This window comes from Varanus komodoensis, unplaced genomic scaffold (genome assembly GCF_004798865.1).
Source record: "Varanus komodoensis strain SLA01 unplaced genomic scaffold, ASM479886v1 scaffold95, whole genome shotgun sequence".
Classification (NCBI taxonomy): Eukaryota; Metazoa; Chordata; class Lepidosauria; order Squamata; family Varanidae; genus Varanus; species Varanus komodoensis.
The window spans coordinates 1-17,869 of NW_025336658.1; the positions used below are offsets into that span (position 1 = coordinate 1).

The following is a 17,869-nucleotide window of genomic DNA, read 5'->3' on the forward strand; positions in this document are numbered from 1 at the left end:
TAAATAAATAAATAAATAAATAAATGTCTTCAATTTAGCTAACACCATAGATCATTTGGGCTGCAGTATGTACGGCTTCTAGGAAGAAAGAAAAATTAGCCACTTGTTCAGGGACAGACAGCTGATTACCAATCTTACATCTGGATGAATGCTAATTCATGCATGTATTATATTTCTCTCCCATCTTTTTCCTCTTACAAAGGTCCCAAGGCAGTTTACATAATCCTTCTTTCCATCTGATGCTCACAACAACCCTGCAGGTAGGTTAGGCTGCGAGTCAGGGCCTGGCCGGAAGTCACCTAGAGAGCTACAACGTAGATCCAAAGAAAAGAAGGAAAAAAAGAAAACTTCAACCCATGGGCAAAATAAACACCCACCCACCCTCTGTTCTGTTGCTGCGGGTCCGGCTCCCAGCCCTCCCCCCGCCTAGCTTCTTGCCTCCAGACGCAGGACGGCCTCCCCCGCCTTTCAGACACGCAAGGCACGCCTTCTCCCGCCCCCGTCGCGCCGATTGACCGAGTCTCCGCCAAAACCGGAGCTACGGGGACGGAGCGAGCCAATCAGCGGGGGGAAGGCTTTTGAGTGACGCGGCGGCCGTTTTGGGTCCGGCCAGGGCCGCGCTTGCCTTGCGACCGCCCCGACGGGGCAAGAGCCCGCCGTGGCCGGTGGGGGGCGCCCTTCATGGGCTCTCCCTCCCTGGGGCTGCCCCCCGGAAGGAGAGGCGAGCCTGAGGGAGCTGGGGGTCGCCTCCCCCTCAAGCCCTTGGGGGCGTTTTTCTCTCGCTCCACTTTTGGGGGGGCGTGAAGGGGAGAAATGGGGGCACGGGAGCGTATCCCTCCAGCCCCCCTCCCGCCGCGGCGCCGTTGGGGGCTCTTGGGCGGCCCCCATTTGGGGGTCTTGTAGCCCCTCTGCGAAGGGGGAGGGGAAGAGGGACCCCGCCCCCCGCCCCTTATGGCTGTTGTAGGTGTTTGCGAGAAGCGCTTTGGGGTATGTCCGATCCCCTAAGAAATCGCCCCTCAGGAAGTTTGTGTGTGTGTGTGTGTGTGTGTGTGTGTGTGTGTAGAAGGGGGGGGGGACACCCCGAGAGTCCCCACGGCCTCCGTTTCCTGGGGGTTGGGGGTGTCTGCCCCATAACACATCCAGCTGCCAGGAGGCCCTGAAACAAAAGCACAGCGCAAAGTAGGCCAGCCCTATGGAGCACCCCACAGTCTGCAGGACCCCCATCCACCCCCCGCACCACTACCATCCTTTAATTCCGGGGGCATCGAATGCACCCCCCGCCCCCCGGTTTGGTTGCCAGGAGTGCTTGGAAACAGAGGTGTTGCGGGGCGAGAATCGCTTCCCGCATTCCGGCCCACCGAGCGCTTTCCCCTTCCTCACCCCAGCAAAAGCCCCTTTTCCTCCCCGTTTTGGGAGGGCCGAAGGTTTCGGTTTGGGAGGCTCCGCCCCGAGACCAGGCCGGTTGCACTGCCTCTCCTCCTCCCTTGCGGCGCCTCGCCGCCTCGCTCTTCTTCCATTTCCGAAGGCGATGGAGCTGCAGGCGGCTTCCCGGGCTCGGCTGCCCTGAGCCGGGAGGAGGAAGAGCCGCTCCTGGCGCCTGGTCCTTGCTATGGAAGACGTGCTGCCTTCTGCCATACTGGAAATCTGCGTCTCGGTTGGAGTACCCAGAGAAAAGGTGAAAGAAGCTTGCCAGGTAAACGCACTGGACCACACACACACACACGGTTTTTGTAGAACCAGAGTACCGTGTGGCTGCAGGTGATGCGGAAAAAGCTGTCGGAGATCCCCCCCATTGAACCCCTCTCCCCCATTTTCCAGTCACCCCTAGATCCGTTCAGACGCACGCAGCCTCTTTTCTTTGGTCTCTCTACAAAAATGTTAACACGTTCTTAATGCTTTGACAAACCGGTAGTTCGCCCTGAGGCTGCGAAGGAAAACCAGATTATTTTGCCCAGATTCTCTTGTAAATGCATGATGAATTACAGGAGCTTAGAATTATCTTGCCTGTTCTACTAATTTGTTAACTTCCTCCTTTGACTTTAGAAAGTTCAGCCGTAAACTTAAATGTTAGAAAGGATAAGGGTTTAAAGAGGTTACTGCCTTTTTCAAGGTGAGTGAATTGTTCTTCCAGGGAAAAAATAAACCTCTTTCTAGATCAAGAAATTGTGAACTTGAGAGTTCCACTCTGCTGAAAATTGGCTTGTTACCAATTAAAAAAAAAGTAAACAGTTTGTTGTATGATACTAACTTGAACATTTCATTGGTATGTTGTAACACACTGTGGTATCTGTATTAGCAAACCTCTCTAAATCTTATTTTCCTTTCCAGTAAGTTGCTTTTGCTTGTTTGTGCTGTAAGATTTTTAATTTGAGCAACTCAACCAAAATGGGTCATTTGTTGAAAACAATCTTCTTGTAGAACTGGTCAGAAATTATAGACATTCCTGGTGAACTTCTACAATGTCTTTGTTAATGTACAGCTCCTTAGCAGGAGGGTTTTTTTTGGGGGGGGGCAGTATGTGCATTTGTATGTAGGGGGGATGGGAATGACTGCTCAGCTCTTTAAAACAAAGTTGAGGATGTGACAATTGCTTTGTAGATCCTAGCTTATTTTTGACACTAAGTCATCCAGTGGGTGATGCCCTCATGCTTCCACTGAGAAATGATAGTTTTCATGTGAGGGGGCAAGCAGTGGGACATCGGATAAATGTGAGTCATGGTTTCAGCGCTTACCTTCCTGGACCACCCCTGCCAGCAACTGTCCGCAGACTTTTGCAGGTCTCAGCTCCAAGCAAAATGTGTTATTTTTTGAAAACAATCTTCTTGTTGAACTGGTCGTTTCCTGTGAGCTGCCGTTTACACTGGAGAACTTTTCCTGAATGATCAAGCAGCTATGTAGAAACATCCTTGTCATCCTTTATTTTTCCAAACTGGAGGCTGTCACCAGCACCCTTGCATTTTAATGACTTGCCTGCAGTGCCAACAGATGGCGAATTCCTTACGTGCTACAGTCGTGAGTGTGGGGAACTACGTTGAGTGGGCTTAAGTGGATCCTCCCCTTTGCCCCACGAAATGCGTTCCTTTCTGACCTTGAAGGTGGTTTAATAGTTTGCATGGCGTGTGATTGGATATCGTGGGACTCATTAGCTAGTACTCTTTGAGTGTAAATGTCGCAGCCCCGTCCGAGAGGCTACTGACTGCACGTAGGCATGAAATTATCTCTTTCGATGTGTTGTCACCAATTTCTGCTGGCATAAGACTGTGTGGACATATACCTGTTACATGAAGATGTACAGAGATGCACTTATTTGGTTTGGTGCGTTTTTAATGCACCCAACAACTAATGTTCTTGTGGTAAATTCCAGACAGTTGAAAAATTCAAATGCCATTTTTAAATGCAATGGAACATGTAAAACACAATACAAATATTTAATCAACCATAATATAATGCAAAACAAGCAGCACAGGAATCAGTGAAACAGCTATAATAACCTAGACCTACTTCTCCGATATGTCCGGGAGAAAAGACAGCCATGTAGGTGAGGGCCAAACTGTTCATTCTATAAGTGGGGTACCACAATCGAGAAGGCCCTCTTTTTAGTAGCTGCCCATCTAGCTTTCTTAGGGGCACCTGGATGAGTGCATACCTGTAGGAAGGTACTCTAGTCTCAAGCCTTTTAGTGCTTTAAAGTTTGATACCAACACTTTGAATTATGCTGAGGAATAGACTGGAAGGCAGTGCTGATGGGGAAGCACTGGCATCACATGACTGAGCCAGCCCATCCCTGTTAGTAACCTTGCAGCTCTATTGCAGATAAAATGAAGTTTCTGAACCATCTTCAAAGGTAGTCCCATGTACAATGCATGGTAAGAACGCAGTGGAAGTTACCGCAACATAGATGCCTGCCTAAATCTTACCAATCTGATAAATAGCATTTCTGGCCACCAAGGCAGTTGGGTCTCAAGTGACAGTGATGGAGCACCCCCAAGTTGTGACCTTGACTTCAGCCCTTTCCAGGCAGGACGAATGCCCCTCAACTGGCTGGATGGGCCACCTGCTCGCAGTAGCTCTGTCTCGCCTGGACTGAGTTACTAGTCCGTCACCTTGCTCTTACATAGATTCAGACCATCCATTGCCTCACCTGTCTGATGAAAGGGGGAAGTAGAGCTGGGTGTCATCATTATACTGAGGGTGCTTCCTTCTACATTCTTAGATAACGTTCCCCAGCAGTTTCCTGTTGATGTTAAATAGCATAGGTGGTAATACTGAACCTTATGTTATAATTGCCGTGGGAGTAATAATCTCCCAGCACAACTTTCAGAAGTGACCAAATAAAACAGTGGCCCCAACTGCCAATCCACATAGCTGTGCTAGAAGGTTACCATGGTTCATGGTATGGAAAATTGCTGAGTTCTCCACAACAGCCAACATAGTTATACTTCCTCAGCTCTCTCACCAAAGGCCATCCCACAGGGCAGGCCTGGCAGTTCCTGTCCCCAGACCAGGCCTAAAGCAAGATTTAAAAGGATTTAGGAATCAGCTTCATCCAAGAGCGCCTGGAATTGATCCACAACCACACACTTGACTGTCTCGCTAGAAGGGTTTGTTAGCAACCTTTAAGCTCCCATGCCAACAGAAAGCAGCTGAATAAAGCTCTCTGTCTGTATTAGTACTGATGTGCTGTAGTGGAAGTGGGCAAAAACTCAGCTTCCCGTGAGTCAGCCTCAGTAGAATAAATTGGGGGCAGCTTAATGAGCTTAGTTCATTGTATTTGGTTTCATTGGCTCCTGTTTTTACTAGCTGTATTGCTCACTGTTCCTTTTGATGATACTCATTTGGATTTACTGTTCTTGACAATTTTTGTACTGAGAAGAGGTGCCTACATTTTCTGAATAGAAGAAACTAATAAAAAGCTTGTTAATTTTACAGAATTCTATAATAACATTTCAAAGAATTGTATAATTGTGCTTACCCTATTTTGAATTCCACTGGATTTGGTGTTACACAGCATCTGAAGATGTAGTTTTGGTGTATGTGTTAGGGTCAGGCCTAATACCTGTCATTTGAGAACACCTTTAACACACTTTGGGGCCTGGTAACCTGCTAACCTCTTGGTTGGACTCCTGTAATGCGCTTTATGTGGGGCTGCACTTGAAAACAGTCCAGAAGCTTCAGTTGGTACAAAATTGAGTGGCCAGATTGTTAATAAGACTGGTAGCAGTAAACATATAACCTGCCCAGTCACACTGACTGCTGATTGAAGTTTGGGCCTGCTTCAAGGTGTGTATTTTAATGTATAAAACCCTAAATGGTTTAGGACCTGAATATCTAAAGGAGCATCTCCATGCAAAGAACCCTACCCGGACCCTAAGATCTTCATTGAAGATCCTGCTTTGGCAGCTGCCTTTAAAGGATGCTAGGAAGGTGGAAACCCAGTTTAGGGCCTTTTCAGTTGTAGCCCCCCATCTGTGGAATCAGCTTCCCAAATATGTGTACCAGGTGCCTTCCTTGTACATATTTCATTGCCAGGTAAAGAGTATTTATTTTATGTTCAGAGTATTTAAAGTATTAATAGTTTTAATTCTAATTTTAGGCTGGAATTTTAATTTATGAATTTAAAAAATAGTATTTAAAATGTCTTCAATCTGGCCATTGTATAAGGTTGCTGTTATTAATATAAAACCCTAATTACATGGGGGTGGGGAGAGACAAACTTGTCAATTGCACTGGAAACAAGACTAAGAAATGTTAAAAATCACAGATTCCATAGCAGTTTCCCAGAAAAGTGCAACACACTTAAATTTATCTTACTTCTTTAAGTATTTCTGTTTAATTATATGAAAAGCATTTCTTGAATGAGCATGGATTTAAAAAACAGTTTTATAGCCCAACACCATGAAAGTCACCACAGCTAAGATTATCTTCAGCAATGGTTTCTTTATATTTCTTTAAACATTTAGGGACCTAACTTCATATGACTCATTCCGAACATACACAGTTGGTGCCTAAACATTTCAGTAAACCTGGGGGGAAAGATTGGTGGTTATTTATAACAAACAATTGTAAGATCTCTTTTAGGGACATGGCATCCAACTAGTTATTTTCTCAAAACTTGTCTTTGAAAGCTCAGCTCTGTCTGTCCGTCTGTCACTCCGACCACCCAGTGGCTGAAGCTCTCTCGGCAGATTACAACCATGCATTTTATTAGGCATGTTTTTGTAAAGCAAGATAAATCTACTCAAAACAATAAGGATGTGCCTTTTATGTGGACAGAACATAAGAGGTTCAGATTGAAATGCCAGCGTTCTGTTTACACAGTGGCAACCAAATGGAGGAGAACCGATCTAAGTTACTTTGAGTTACATATTGCCTGAGAACATGGAAGCTCTGTTTGCTCTCATGACCAATAGCCATTGATTAAGCTACTCTCTATGATTAATTTAATACCCTTTTACAGAGATCTAAACCAGTAGATGAAGCTACATCTAGCAGCAATGAATTCCATACATAATTGTGTGAAGTACTTTCTTTCTATTCTTATTTATTTATTTAAAACTTTTATATACAGTTCAATTAGCAACTAGCTCTCAGAACTGAGTACAGGAATTAAAACCTTGTTAAATTATTGTCTAGAAAGGGTGCCCTTATGTAGCACGTTGGCGAACTTGGGACACTGTATTGAATAGAAGGACCTGTGAGGTCCTGGTATCATCAGTCTATGAGCAGGCAACGTTCAGGAAGTAATAAGTAATGCAGTAAACTAAGACAGCAGTACAGATGTGGTACTCTGACTTTATCACTCTTCCACAAGGACCAAGAGACGATGTCTAAGGCTCAAAATCGCATCTCATTGCTTTGATGTTACTGTAATGCTGTCTTGAAAGGGGATAGGGTTCACAGAGCCTAAGAAAAGCCGTGCTGGATCAGAGCAAGGGCCATCTAGTTCAGCAGTGTCAGGCAACCCACAAACAGGCAATGACTGCAGCAGTTCCCTCCTGCCCATACTCCCCAGCCGTTGCTGGACATAGGCATATTGCCTTTGATACTGTAGATAGGATCCAGTCACCAGGACTAGCAGCCATTGTTAGCCTTATGGTCTAATATCCTTTTAAAGCCATTCCGATGGGTGGCTCTCACTATATCTTGTGCAAGGGAATTCTGTAGTTTAACCACATACTGCATGAAGAAGAACATCCGCTCATCTGTCCTGAATTTCCCACAAAGCAGTTTCATGGGATGACTGAAGGAAGAGAAAGGAAGTGTCACGAGACAGGAAGAATAGCTGCCTATCTACTTCTGCATACCTTGCATAATTTTGTACACACCTCGTTCATCTCTCCCCTTACTTGCCTCTTCTCTAAGATGAACTATTGCACATATTGTAATCCTTTCTCATAAGGAAGTTGCTCCGGCCCCATGATCTGCTTAGCTGATTCTTTCTACACTTTTTGCAACACTAAAGCATTTTTTATGGGTGGTGACCAGAACTCTACCTAATATTCTTTATACACATAAATTTGTATAAGGGCAGTGTGGTCGGGTTAGTTTCTTCCCTAATTATGCCTAACATGGGATTTGCCTTTTTCACAGGAGCTGCATGGTGGGTTGACAGTTTCATTCCGCTTTCCACCACAGTCCCAAGATCTCCTCGCTCAGTCAGCGCTCACTCAGAGCCTATTCACTTATACTTGAAGTTGAGGTGTTTTGCCCCAACTGGCATAATTTTACAGTTGGAGAGATTAATTTGGAGTGCTTTGCAATCTGTTTTTGTTTTATCCACCCTAAATAATTTGGTGGCATCAACAAACTTGTCCATGTCACTGCTGATTCCTAATCCCTGATAATTTATGAATACATTGAAAAAGCATTGATCCCAATATGGATTGCTGTGGAATTCCTTGCTTTGTTTCCATCTACTGGGATAATTTAACATTCATCTCTACTCTCTGCGTTCTATTCTTTAACAAAATATTGATCCAAAAATCACCTCTAAGCTAAGAGTGAAGAATAACAAGCTAAGTTTATTCAGGAGTCCTTGGTGAAGGACTTTGTTTACAGGTTAACACTGCCAGGCCTTCCTTATCTACAAAGAACTCTAAAACCTTAGTGAGTCAAGACGTATCTTTGTAGAAGCCATGTTGCTTTTCCTCAGCAGGGCTTATCACCTTATACACTTTCTAATTTATCTTTAATAGTCTTTTCTACCAGTTTACTTGGAACAGATGCTAAATGAGCCCACCTGTAATTTCTCAGATCCTCACTGAATGCCTTTAAAAAAAAATTGGTGTTACATTAAGATTCACCAGCCCTCTGGTACAGAGGCTGATCTTAGAGACATATTTCATATAATGTCACATTTGAGTTCTTTAAGAATGCTATGATGGATCCTGTCAGTTTTCCCAACCTTAGAGAAAAGCCAATGTGGTTCTTTCCATGCTGGCAGCAAGGTGCCGGGGGAGGGGGATCCAAGTTTCAGTTCCCAGCTCCAAAGTCAGAGTACAGTTCCTGACCTGGAAAGTCAAACTATCTTATGATGCCTCAGATACTGTCCAAGGGCCATAGGGTTTGCTGTCTTCCAAACAAAAGGATGGGTCCTATCTGGGCCCACAGATAGATTAGCTTTTAGTTTATTGGTGTCATTGTTTGTCACTGCTATTTCCTTCAGTTCCTCAGGCACCTTTCCTGAAAGCATCAGGTTTCTGTAATATATTTTCTGCAGTTAACAGCAATGCTAGAACAGCCCCTGGACACTACAGGGCAGTTCTATGTGGGGGGGGGGGAGCCACCCTTAATGAAGCAGTCCCTGTTCTTATGATGCAACAACCCACCTATGAGAACAAACCACTGTGGATTGTCATGTTCTCTGAACTGGGTTTAAAAGAACACACATTTTGGAGGGTTTTTTGTATTATTGGTCCATAATTGGTCTCACAAGTTGTATTATTGGTCCATAATTTCAGCTTCAACTTGTAATTTAAAGTGATTCTTCACAACCCAGAAATGATGAATGTGGGTTTTGCTAGGAAGCTTGAAAAGACCAACCAGTGAGAATCTTCTGATCTGATTGGTACCTTAAACCTATTGTAGACCTTCTCTTTGTGAATGTGTTAGATGCATGACGAGTTGCTTTATTAAGCACTCAGGTAAAGGTTTCGTTACCCTCAGGTAGGTTAAGTGGATCTCTTACTTCCTTTGAATGTAACATTAGGAAAAAAAATCAGAAATGCAAATACAGGAAAGATGAACTTTTTTTGTGCTATCCATTATAATATTGGGTGGATTTTCATGGTAAGAGAAGCCATGGTGAAATCTTACTACTGTTGCATCATTTGGAGCTAATTCTGGAGTTTCCAAACAGTACAGTTAGTTTTCTGAAACCATGGGAGAATCAATGGTCTGTTCTAAGTTTTTCGCTCTTTACTGTGGCTTCTCTGATCATGTGAATACAGGGGATGCTTATCTGGATACAAACTTTTTTTACCTTAAACTTTCTCTGTGTCAGAGCAAGCATGTGAGAACAGGAAAGACTGAACAATGATGGGAGGTCTCCTTTCCTTAGTTTCAGTCTTGTGTTTTAGCCTTGTATGGAGATGAACTGATTAGTCATGAACTACAGATGATACATTGCATTCTGGGGAATCTGGGGAATGATTTTAGTTAATAGTGGTATTGTTGGGGTATTGTTGCTGTGGAATGGAGGGCTGAGAGTGAAAAGCCCAAGAAGACTAAATACAGCCCAGTGAGCTTTCATATTTGCCGTACTTGATCCAAACTATCTGACTAAGAAATTCAACAATTAGAGTCCGCCAGTAAAATGCTGAATCACAGTATGGGATTCCAGTGACCAGTGCAACTCAGCCTGATCTCCTGGCACAAGAATAGTTAAACTTGTCTCATCCCAGAGCTTCCCAGACGGGAGTCAGAAGTGCTAAATCATTAGTAATTGACTGAGTATAACTAGGAATCTAGAGGAGTGACAGGTTTTACACACGAGGGACCTTGGGATCAGTGTCCATTTTAGATTTATAGTAACCTAACTTGTAAAAGGGTCATTAAATAGGATTGCAATCAAACAAGGTCATAGCAGGAAGCTTGTCAGACCATAAATATGAGATATTTGTTTTGAAAGGTGTACTCAAGAGACAACATGAAGCTGAAAAAATCCTATGTCAGAAATATGCCTGTAATGTAACGGAATGCTAGAATTTTATGTATACATTGTTATAGTCATTTAGCATTAAATAATGTTGATACCATGCCTGGGGAAGTTAAAATATTGTTTTGACAGTGTTGGATGTTTGTATCAAGAAGAAATGTCTGCAAAATAATATAAGCATATTTCTACATGCGAACCATCTCTGAGAAATAAAATCCAGATTAAATTCTTTTGATTTCTTTCTCTTTTGTTTAGATTGCTCAGAAAAAGGATTTAAAAAGTATTCCCTCATTCGACCCAGAAATTCTTTCTGTTTTTGTACCTCCATTTATCAGCAAGCAGGAGGTACAGACAAGTATAAGTAGCAATGCAGTCAATAAAACAAAACGGCGCTCCTTTCGGAAGAAGAAAGAGAAACCCAAGGTTGAAAATGCGAGAGCTCTGAATGGAGCCCAGAAAGCTCCCGAAACTGAAGATGTTAGCGTCCCCAAAGATGTTGACCTGGATGGATTGCCGCAGCTTTGTTTCCCAGGTAGTGTTTGCCCCTCTCCTTTCAGCAGTCCATTTGAGGCCACGTAATTGATACTGCCTCTACTGAAACTGGCCACACAGTGCTTCGGGAGTAGTGGGAGCCTCCTTTTACTGAGTCTTGGTTTAAGGCGCATTCTATCCCAGAACATTAAGGACTGGCGTACACGATTGTCCCCCTTTTGATATCTCTTTGCTTTCCGTACATGCTTTCTCTCACACGGGCTGAATCTCAGTCTTAAGAGAAAAATGTGCCCTGTGTATGAAACGGTCAAAAACCACATACGTTCTTGGTGGTTTTCAAGCTTTATTAAATCAACCGACTTAATGTGTTTCATCAGCGGATTTTGCCAGCGTTACTAATTTGCCTCAGAGGCAATTTTCAGTGCCCTTAAATAGGTCTACTGTAACTGGTATTATCAACTTTTTTGCCCTGTGTTTCTGTGTTCTTTGCAGGAGGATTTCACATAATGTGTGAACCTAGGGAAGACCGTTTCCATTTTCTTGTTTTCACGGATGTTTGTGGCAACCGAACCTATGGTGTGGTAGCACAGTATTACCAGCCTGTGCAGGTATGTTTAGTCTGCTCTCAGGACTGCTTTGAGTTCTTTATTATCAAATCTCCCTCCCTTTCTTCTTTACCTCTCTCTGTCTAAAATTATGTACAAGCTACCTTTAAGGTTGAACACAGACGCCTGTATAGTGGTTAAGAGTGTTGGGCTGGGATGCAGGAGATCCGGTTTCCAGTTCCCGTTCAGCCATGAATTCACTTACGGCTGGGCCAGTCTCTGACTCTTGGTCTGACCTCCCTCACAGGATTGTTGTGTGAGGGTACATTCTAGAGGAAGAGGAGGATCATGTGAGTTGCCCTGAGTTTCTCACAAGAGGAAAAAGGGCTGTCCATAAATGTAGTGTAATAATAATAATAATGGAGCCTGTGTTTTTTGTGTTGTTACAGTTCTCTAGTTTAGGTCACACTGCCCTGAAGACAACAGAGCATGCTTCCTGATTGTGAATTATACTATTCTGTAGAACAAGGGTGCACAATCTTTCCGGCCCTGCTGCTGGCCAGGGGTCAGCCTGTGTTACACATCCATTTGCATGCAGTGCGTGTATGCGTGTGCACACAGACGCGCACACACAGTGTTCTGCATGAGGATCTCTGAGAAATTGAATGGAGAACGCACCTGAGGATGGATAGGTGGGAGTCGATGGTGGTGGCAGAGTGGGGGCCTCAATGAGGAGGACTGCAGTAAAAGCCTTGGGGGCCAGAGGCTGTGTGCCCCTGCTCAGGAGTGATGCTCTGCGTTTTGTTGACTCTGATGATGTGTCTTAACATGAATCCATGGATAGGCCTGTTGAGATGTTCCACTGAACATGGAAACTTGCCAAATGAATACCGGGCGCCTCATGTGTAGCATGCTTTGTCTGAAAGTCCTTTGCCTGGAGGTCATAATATGTGAGAGACTGACTGACTGACTTCTGGTTGTTCTAAAACTAAGAGCTCTTCACAGGCAAGCAAAGTAACATACTGTTTTCTCGTAGGATGGATACATTTCCTCCAACGGACAGGTTCAGTGGGAAACTACGTGGAACTCTAGAGCTGTTCCGTATTTCGTACCTTGTGCTGTATGTGTCATATCGAGGTATCCATACTTCAATGCCCTCAGAGACTGCCTGTCTTGGTAAGAACGATTGTTTATGCTACCTGGGTGACTGCTTTGTGAGCCTGTAGCTGTTTCTGTTGTTTTCTTGTAATTTTAGGAGCTTGCAGAAGGTATAATGTAGCAGGAGAATTTTTGGTGTCAAATTAGATTTATGTATTTAAATCTAGCATCATGCGGACAGGGTTCCCTGTGCTCTGCATCCCCCCAGATCTGCTTCAGATATTCTCTCAACCCTTTGGAGGCCTTGTGGGCGGGTACAGGGGCTGTACAGGGGGAAACAATTGTGCCAGTCATTTCAGCTTTGCTGACAGATGGTCAGGGTTGGAAATAACTAATTGGATGCAGAATAAGCAAAATTAAACTGTATGTAGTAAACTGTGTGATGCTTAGATAAGGCAGCAATATTTTTGTGAATGGTTTCTATTTGCATAACCATTTGGAACAGGAATGGATTTCTTTTCTAAGCAGGATTTCAGATTGCACAGCTTGATTTCTTTCACGTGTATAGCGTGTTGTTTGGCTTTCTGAATATTTTAATTTAGGGTAAACAGCAATGCTCTGCTTTAGTCAGTCTTTTAAAGTAGTGAGGCAGGATAGAACATAAGTGACTTTTGGAATTTACCAAAAAAGGCAGAGTCTCCTGAGTGATGGTGCCAAAATTCTAGAATGCCCTACCTGAGAAAAATCACTGGGCTTCCTGTGTAGAGATAGACTGTGAAAAATGTATTTACTTAAGTACATCTTCAGTGATTAGAGGTGACCGAATGTTAAATTGGTTTATGGTGTTTCCTTTATGCATTTTGTAATGAGTGACTATATTGTTCTTTACATTTTATTTTCCAAGGCACGCTTGCAAGCACAGGGCTGAACAATTAAATTTAGCTGCATGAACACCTTCTACCAGGGAGTTTCCTGCAGTTTATATATCTATTTACTTCTCATTCATGAAGTGTATCAGAATTGTCAAGAGCTGAGCAGGGCTGTCATGGATAGCACATTTTGGCAGGTTTTCATTCATAGGGTTGCCATACGTCAGAGATGACTTGATGGCACTCAATAACAACTACATCAGAATTGTACTAGTGAAAAAGGTTAGCAAAGAATAGAATAAGGTGACGGTTAAAAATAAAATGAAAAAGTTTGCAAAGAATGAGGATTTTCCAACATTTTTATCTTCCACTTAAATGTGTTCTACTATAATTCGCTATCACTTTTCATTTCAGCCTGTTGGCACAGTTGAAGCCTTACAAGGATTTGGATGTTGATGACTATATAAAAGAATTTGCAGCAAAGCTGTCCTTAATACCCAGTCCTCCTCCAGGACCACTCCATTTGGTAATTACTGAAGATATTATGTTTGATGCTTCCATGTAGGTGTTTCCTGAATGGTTTTCCCCTCTGTGAATGAAGGTATTTTGTATTTTAAGAGGAGTTGGTGCTCAAAAGAGCAGAAGTGAATTATAATTTTCTCCTTCCCATTTATTTTTCTGTACAGTGTTTGCTGCTTTTCCTTTTTCCTCTTCAGTCCTCTACCTGCTTCCCTGTCCTCAGCCATTCTACCTCTGAGTTTCCTGTATTGTAGGAAATACCTAGGTGTGGCAGGGTAAGCCTATGTCTTCATCACTGCCTGTTGCCTCAAAGAGGAATTGGGTAGTTCTGGGGGAGGGGTGTTGGTTGGATGAGTGCCTGAACCTTTTAGTTGCTCACCATTCTTTAGCTGCTCTCTGCATTCCTTTTGTTCATACCATTTTCACTGAAATGCACCTGGCTGGGAGAATGGTTGCATAGGAGTAATGCAAAACTGTGTTGCTTTTCCACTGCAAATTGTCTATCATGCTGTTCTGTTGTTGTTCAGCAGAAATGCAGGCATGTTTTTGACAAGTGCATTTATGGCCTTGGTTCCCTATATCCCTTTTCAGGTTGTTGTCTCCCTTCTACCTGCTCACATGGCTTCTCCTATCTCTGCTAATTGCCATTTCACTTTCTTCCCAAATGCTAAGCTGCAAATACTCTAGTGGTCACAATTTCATTTTTGAGCAGTAGATTATTCCTTCCGGATATTGAAAATGCATTTTTTTTACAACTGACAATTATTAGATGAGGGAAGAAGATGCAATAGAGAGAGATTTCTTTGTGGGACATGGCAGAACCCACGGAGAATGTGCCATCACATATAGTCCTAATTCTCTGTCTTTGTCAGCTGTCTGTCCTCGGGTCTGGTTGAGCATATATCACTAAGGGTCTGATGACACCAAGGGTTATTCCAGGATTTGACAATAATTTGAATGCAGGAGACTTCAATAGTCTTCCCTTGGACTTCTAGCCTATGTATATGACAGCATGCCACTGACTCACATGGCGTGTCATGTTAAAGTTAATGTAAGCCTTTTATCTGCATTATGCTATTTAATTAATATAACAACTCCTTATAATGCAGCTTGAAATACAAGTTCTAGAAAAGTAATTTACGAATTCATGCCTTAAGTAATACCGGCATTAGTATTTCCCTTTAGAGTTTATCTGCTCAGTAATAGAATTATTAGTTTATTCTTCTCCCTGCATCAGTGAATGACATTTTCTCCCTCAAAAGGATGCCTATTGGAATAGATTATCCCTTATTTTTATGGCAGATATTACAAATTTCATTGGCTGATATTTTCTATTTTTTATAGTTGAGCTTTCGAAGGTATTGTGCGATGCCTCAGCTGAAGTAGGGATCATAATTTTCTGTGCTGTTTACCTACAGCAAACATGCATTGAACGCACATCTATTATTCCTGCAGGTATTTAATATGAAGCCTCTCCAAGTCGTATTTCCATCTCGGGAGGATCCTGACAGCCCAGTTATTGATTTGGATCTGCACCTTCCTTTCCTGTGCTTTAAATCAGAGCAAGTTTTGCAGGTATTGGCATGACTCTTGTTTTAAGCAGGGAAAGACTTGCTACATGTATTGTCTGTCAGGTTGCCTGTTGCTTATTAATTGCCGCAATTGAAGCCATTGTTCTTACAGTGTGAAATGGGCTTTGGGGGATTCTGCCGTTGTAGGACTGCAGAAGAAGATTGTAGGAGAAGGCATACGTGAACACAAGCTGCATGCTGTTGAGAATCTGCTGTTGCTGCTGGTGTAGGCCATCCAGTGATTTCCAATGTATGGCTTGGAGTGGAAGCTCTCCAGAATGTCCTATCCATGATAGCCCTGTTTAGCTCTTGTAAATTCAGTTGTAAATTCAAGGCTGTGGCTTCCCTAATGGAGAGAATCCATAAATGCTTTTCGCTATTCTCAATCCGCCTGTGGCCACTGCTTCCATCTGGGGCAACCAGCGACATCTATTGGAGACAGTGGCGGTGCTTCCACCTCAGTCCATGAGGCACTTCCTTCCTCTAGAGCAGCATGAGGTGGTAGCCAGAGCAAGAGGGCAGGTGAATAAGCAGAAAGTACAAACAGCTGTGCTTACTTAGGTTGCAGAGAACAAAAGTGCCCAACGGCTGGGTGCTTGAGATGGAAACAAGTCAGACAGGAACTTATAAAATGTTGCATCATTTGAAGGAGGTTCACAGGCTTTCTTCCTTTCTCCTAGTACTTGAGCCCTGGGAGTAGGCGGAATGGAATGGAATGGAATGGAATGGAATGGAATGGTGGGAAATTCAGGAAGTATTTCACACAGACCATACTTAGATGGCAGAATTCAGTTCCTTATGTTCCAGTGATGACTGCCATCTGAGATGTCTTTGAAAGTTCATTAGATGAGCTAGTGGAGGATCTGACAATCAGTGGCCACTGTTCGTGATGACGATAGGCCACCCCCAGTGGTGTCAGAGGCAGTCTGGAACATGACTCTGCGCTCCTGTGCCCATTACCCTTTGGTAGGGTTCCCATAGGCATTTGGTTGGTCACTGTAGGAAACAGGATGCTGGAGGAGATAGGCCTTGGTCTGGTCCATGGCTGATCTTAGTGGTCTTGGGTAGTTTGCTGCAGGAATGTTTTGCTTCCCAATGGAAAGGGAAGGCAAAGCCAGCAGTAAAGTGGCTGCAGGTTCCTTAATGGATGTCTCATGTTAAGCCGCCCTAAGAATAAGTCACCATGGGTTCACTTGCACATCCAACAGATGCATGGGTGCTGTGTGAGTTGCTGTGGCCTGCTTCCCCCCTCTGTTCCCCTTGCTCCTCTTTCCAGCTCCTGGCATGTATCCATGGTGGCTCTGTGATGGAACTCCTTGCTTCCTTATCCCTATGTCAGCAGCGTTTCCACAGCTGGCCCTCTGTGGCGGCCAACTCACGAAAGAAACTTTTCCCACATCAGATTGCCAAATGGAATTATTTTTCTGAGTGGTAAAAAAAGCCTTTTTCTGGAGTCTTGGTCAAGAGCACATGACCACTTGCCTGCTCTGTAGCCTAGTGTGCTCCAGTTCTCCTTTTGCTAATGTCCTTGTCAATTTCTTTCTCCCCTGCTGCATTTCCCTTGTGAACAGGCACCTTTTTAAAAAAAGGTTGCTCCCCGTATACATGAAATAAGTGTGCCTGACCAAAAGGTCACTCCCATGCAGCCGCCTGCTGCTTTTGGCTCCCTACTTTGTGCTTGTCCCTTCTTCCCACTGGTCTCCATGGCAGTTGTCAGATAAGCACGTGACTTTTAGAGTGGTTAAGGGTATTGGCAAGGATGCACAAATGTCAAGACAGGGCGGTAAGGCCGATCACTAAAACGGGCAAATTTCATGGAGAACAGCAAAGTTGAAGGGAAAATCACCCAAATTTCATAATAACCCACAGTTAAGTTGTGGTCTCAAGTTTGGATGTTACAACAAGTCACTCTGAGCAATCCAGCAACAAGCCATGAGCTCTCAGGATGGCTTGTTTGTGAAAAATAAGCCATCTTGTTGTGGAACCCGAATGTGGGTTGTTGAGTGAACCCAGTCTGTGTGTGGAATGAGCTCCTAGCTGAGCATTCTCTCAGTTTTAGCATTTGGGATATTTGAGCAGGTGGACTGTCTATGGACTTTAAGGTCCTTTGTGTATGTTAAAGGGTTGTGTAGACCCATATAATTGTGGTGTGACCTTCGTGTTGTCTAAGTCATGCAATGAAAGCATGTCCCATCACCACCTTCAGCACAAAGGTTTTGTTTCATAAGGAGTCACTATATTGGTTTCAGAAACTTGTTCAAAAATAAGTTGAAGTGAGGGCTCATGAGTTGAGGTTATGTATATACCTGGGATTGGAGTTGCTGCCCACCCAATTTTCGCCTTGCTGTTTTGTATTCTGGAAAGTTTCCCTCCCATGAACTAAGTAATTTGAAATGTATAGAGAAAATGTTTGTGTGATGTAATACCTTTTTAAAAATCTTTGTTAAAATCAATATAAGCCACTTCAAAGCTTTTCATCTCAAGGGCTGGAGACTTTTGTACAACGTTAATTTGTCTTTGGTGGGATTTTGTGCAGTACAAGAGTGTACATTCCTTTATTAAAATTTGGTTTGAATATGGTTGAAGCGAGTGTTCATGGGCATGATGTACGTACAAGGG

General features: G+C 43.5%; 1 protein-coding gene across 5 annotated transcripts in view; it reads left to right on the forward strand.

The window, feature by feature from the left end:
* The first annotated feature begins 1,317 nt into the window (after positions 1 to 1,317).
* The window catches only part of DENND3 (DENN domain containing 3), a 39,758-nt gene continuing 23,206 nt past the window's right edge, over positions 1,318 to 17,869 (forward strand). For 3 of the 5 annotated variants that reach the window (XR_006413626.1, XM_044418949.1, XM_044418950.1), the window contains exons 1-6: positions 1,318 to 1,693; positions 10,412 to 10,688; positions 11,141 to 11,256; positions 12,230 to 12,369; positions 13,575 to 13,686; positions 15,135 to 15,254. Coding sequence is in view for 4 of the 5 variants with exons in the window: in XM_044418949.1 (XP_044274884.1) it covers positions 1,610 to 1,693; positions 10,412 to 10,688; positions 11,141 to 11,256; positions 12,230 to 12,369; positions 13,575 to 13,686; positions 15,135 to 15,254 (849 nt within the window). In the remaining variant the exon portion in view is untranslated. Of the gene's footprint in view, positions 1,694 to 10,411; positions 10,689 to 11,140; positions 11,257 to 12,229; positions 12,370 to 13,574; positions 13,687 to 13,728; positions 13,955 to 15,134; positions 15,255 to 17,869 lie in introns of those variants that run through there. The other 2 variants (XM_044418952.1, XM_044418951.1) reach the window with 2 other exon arrangements.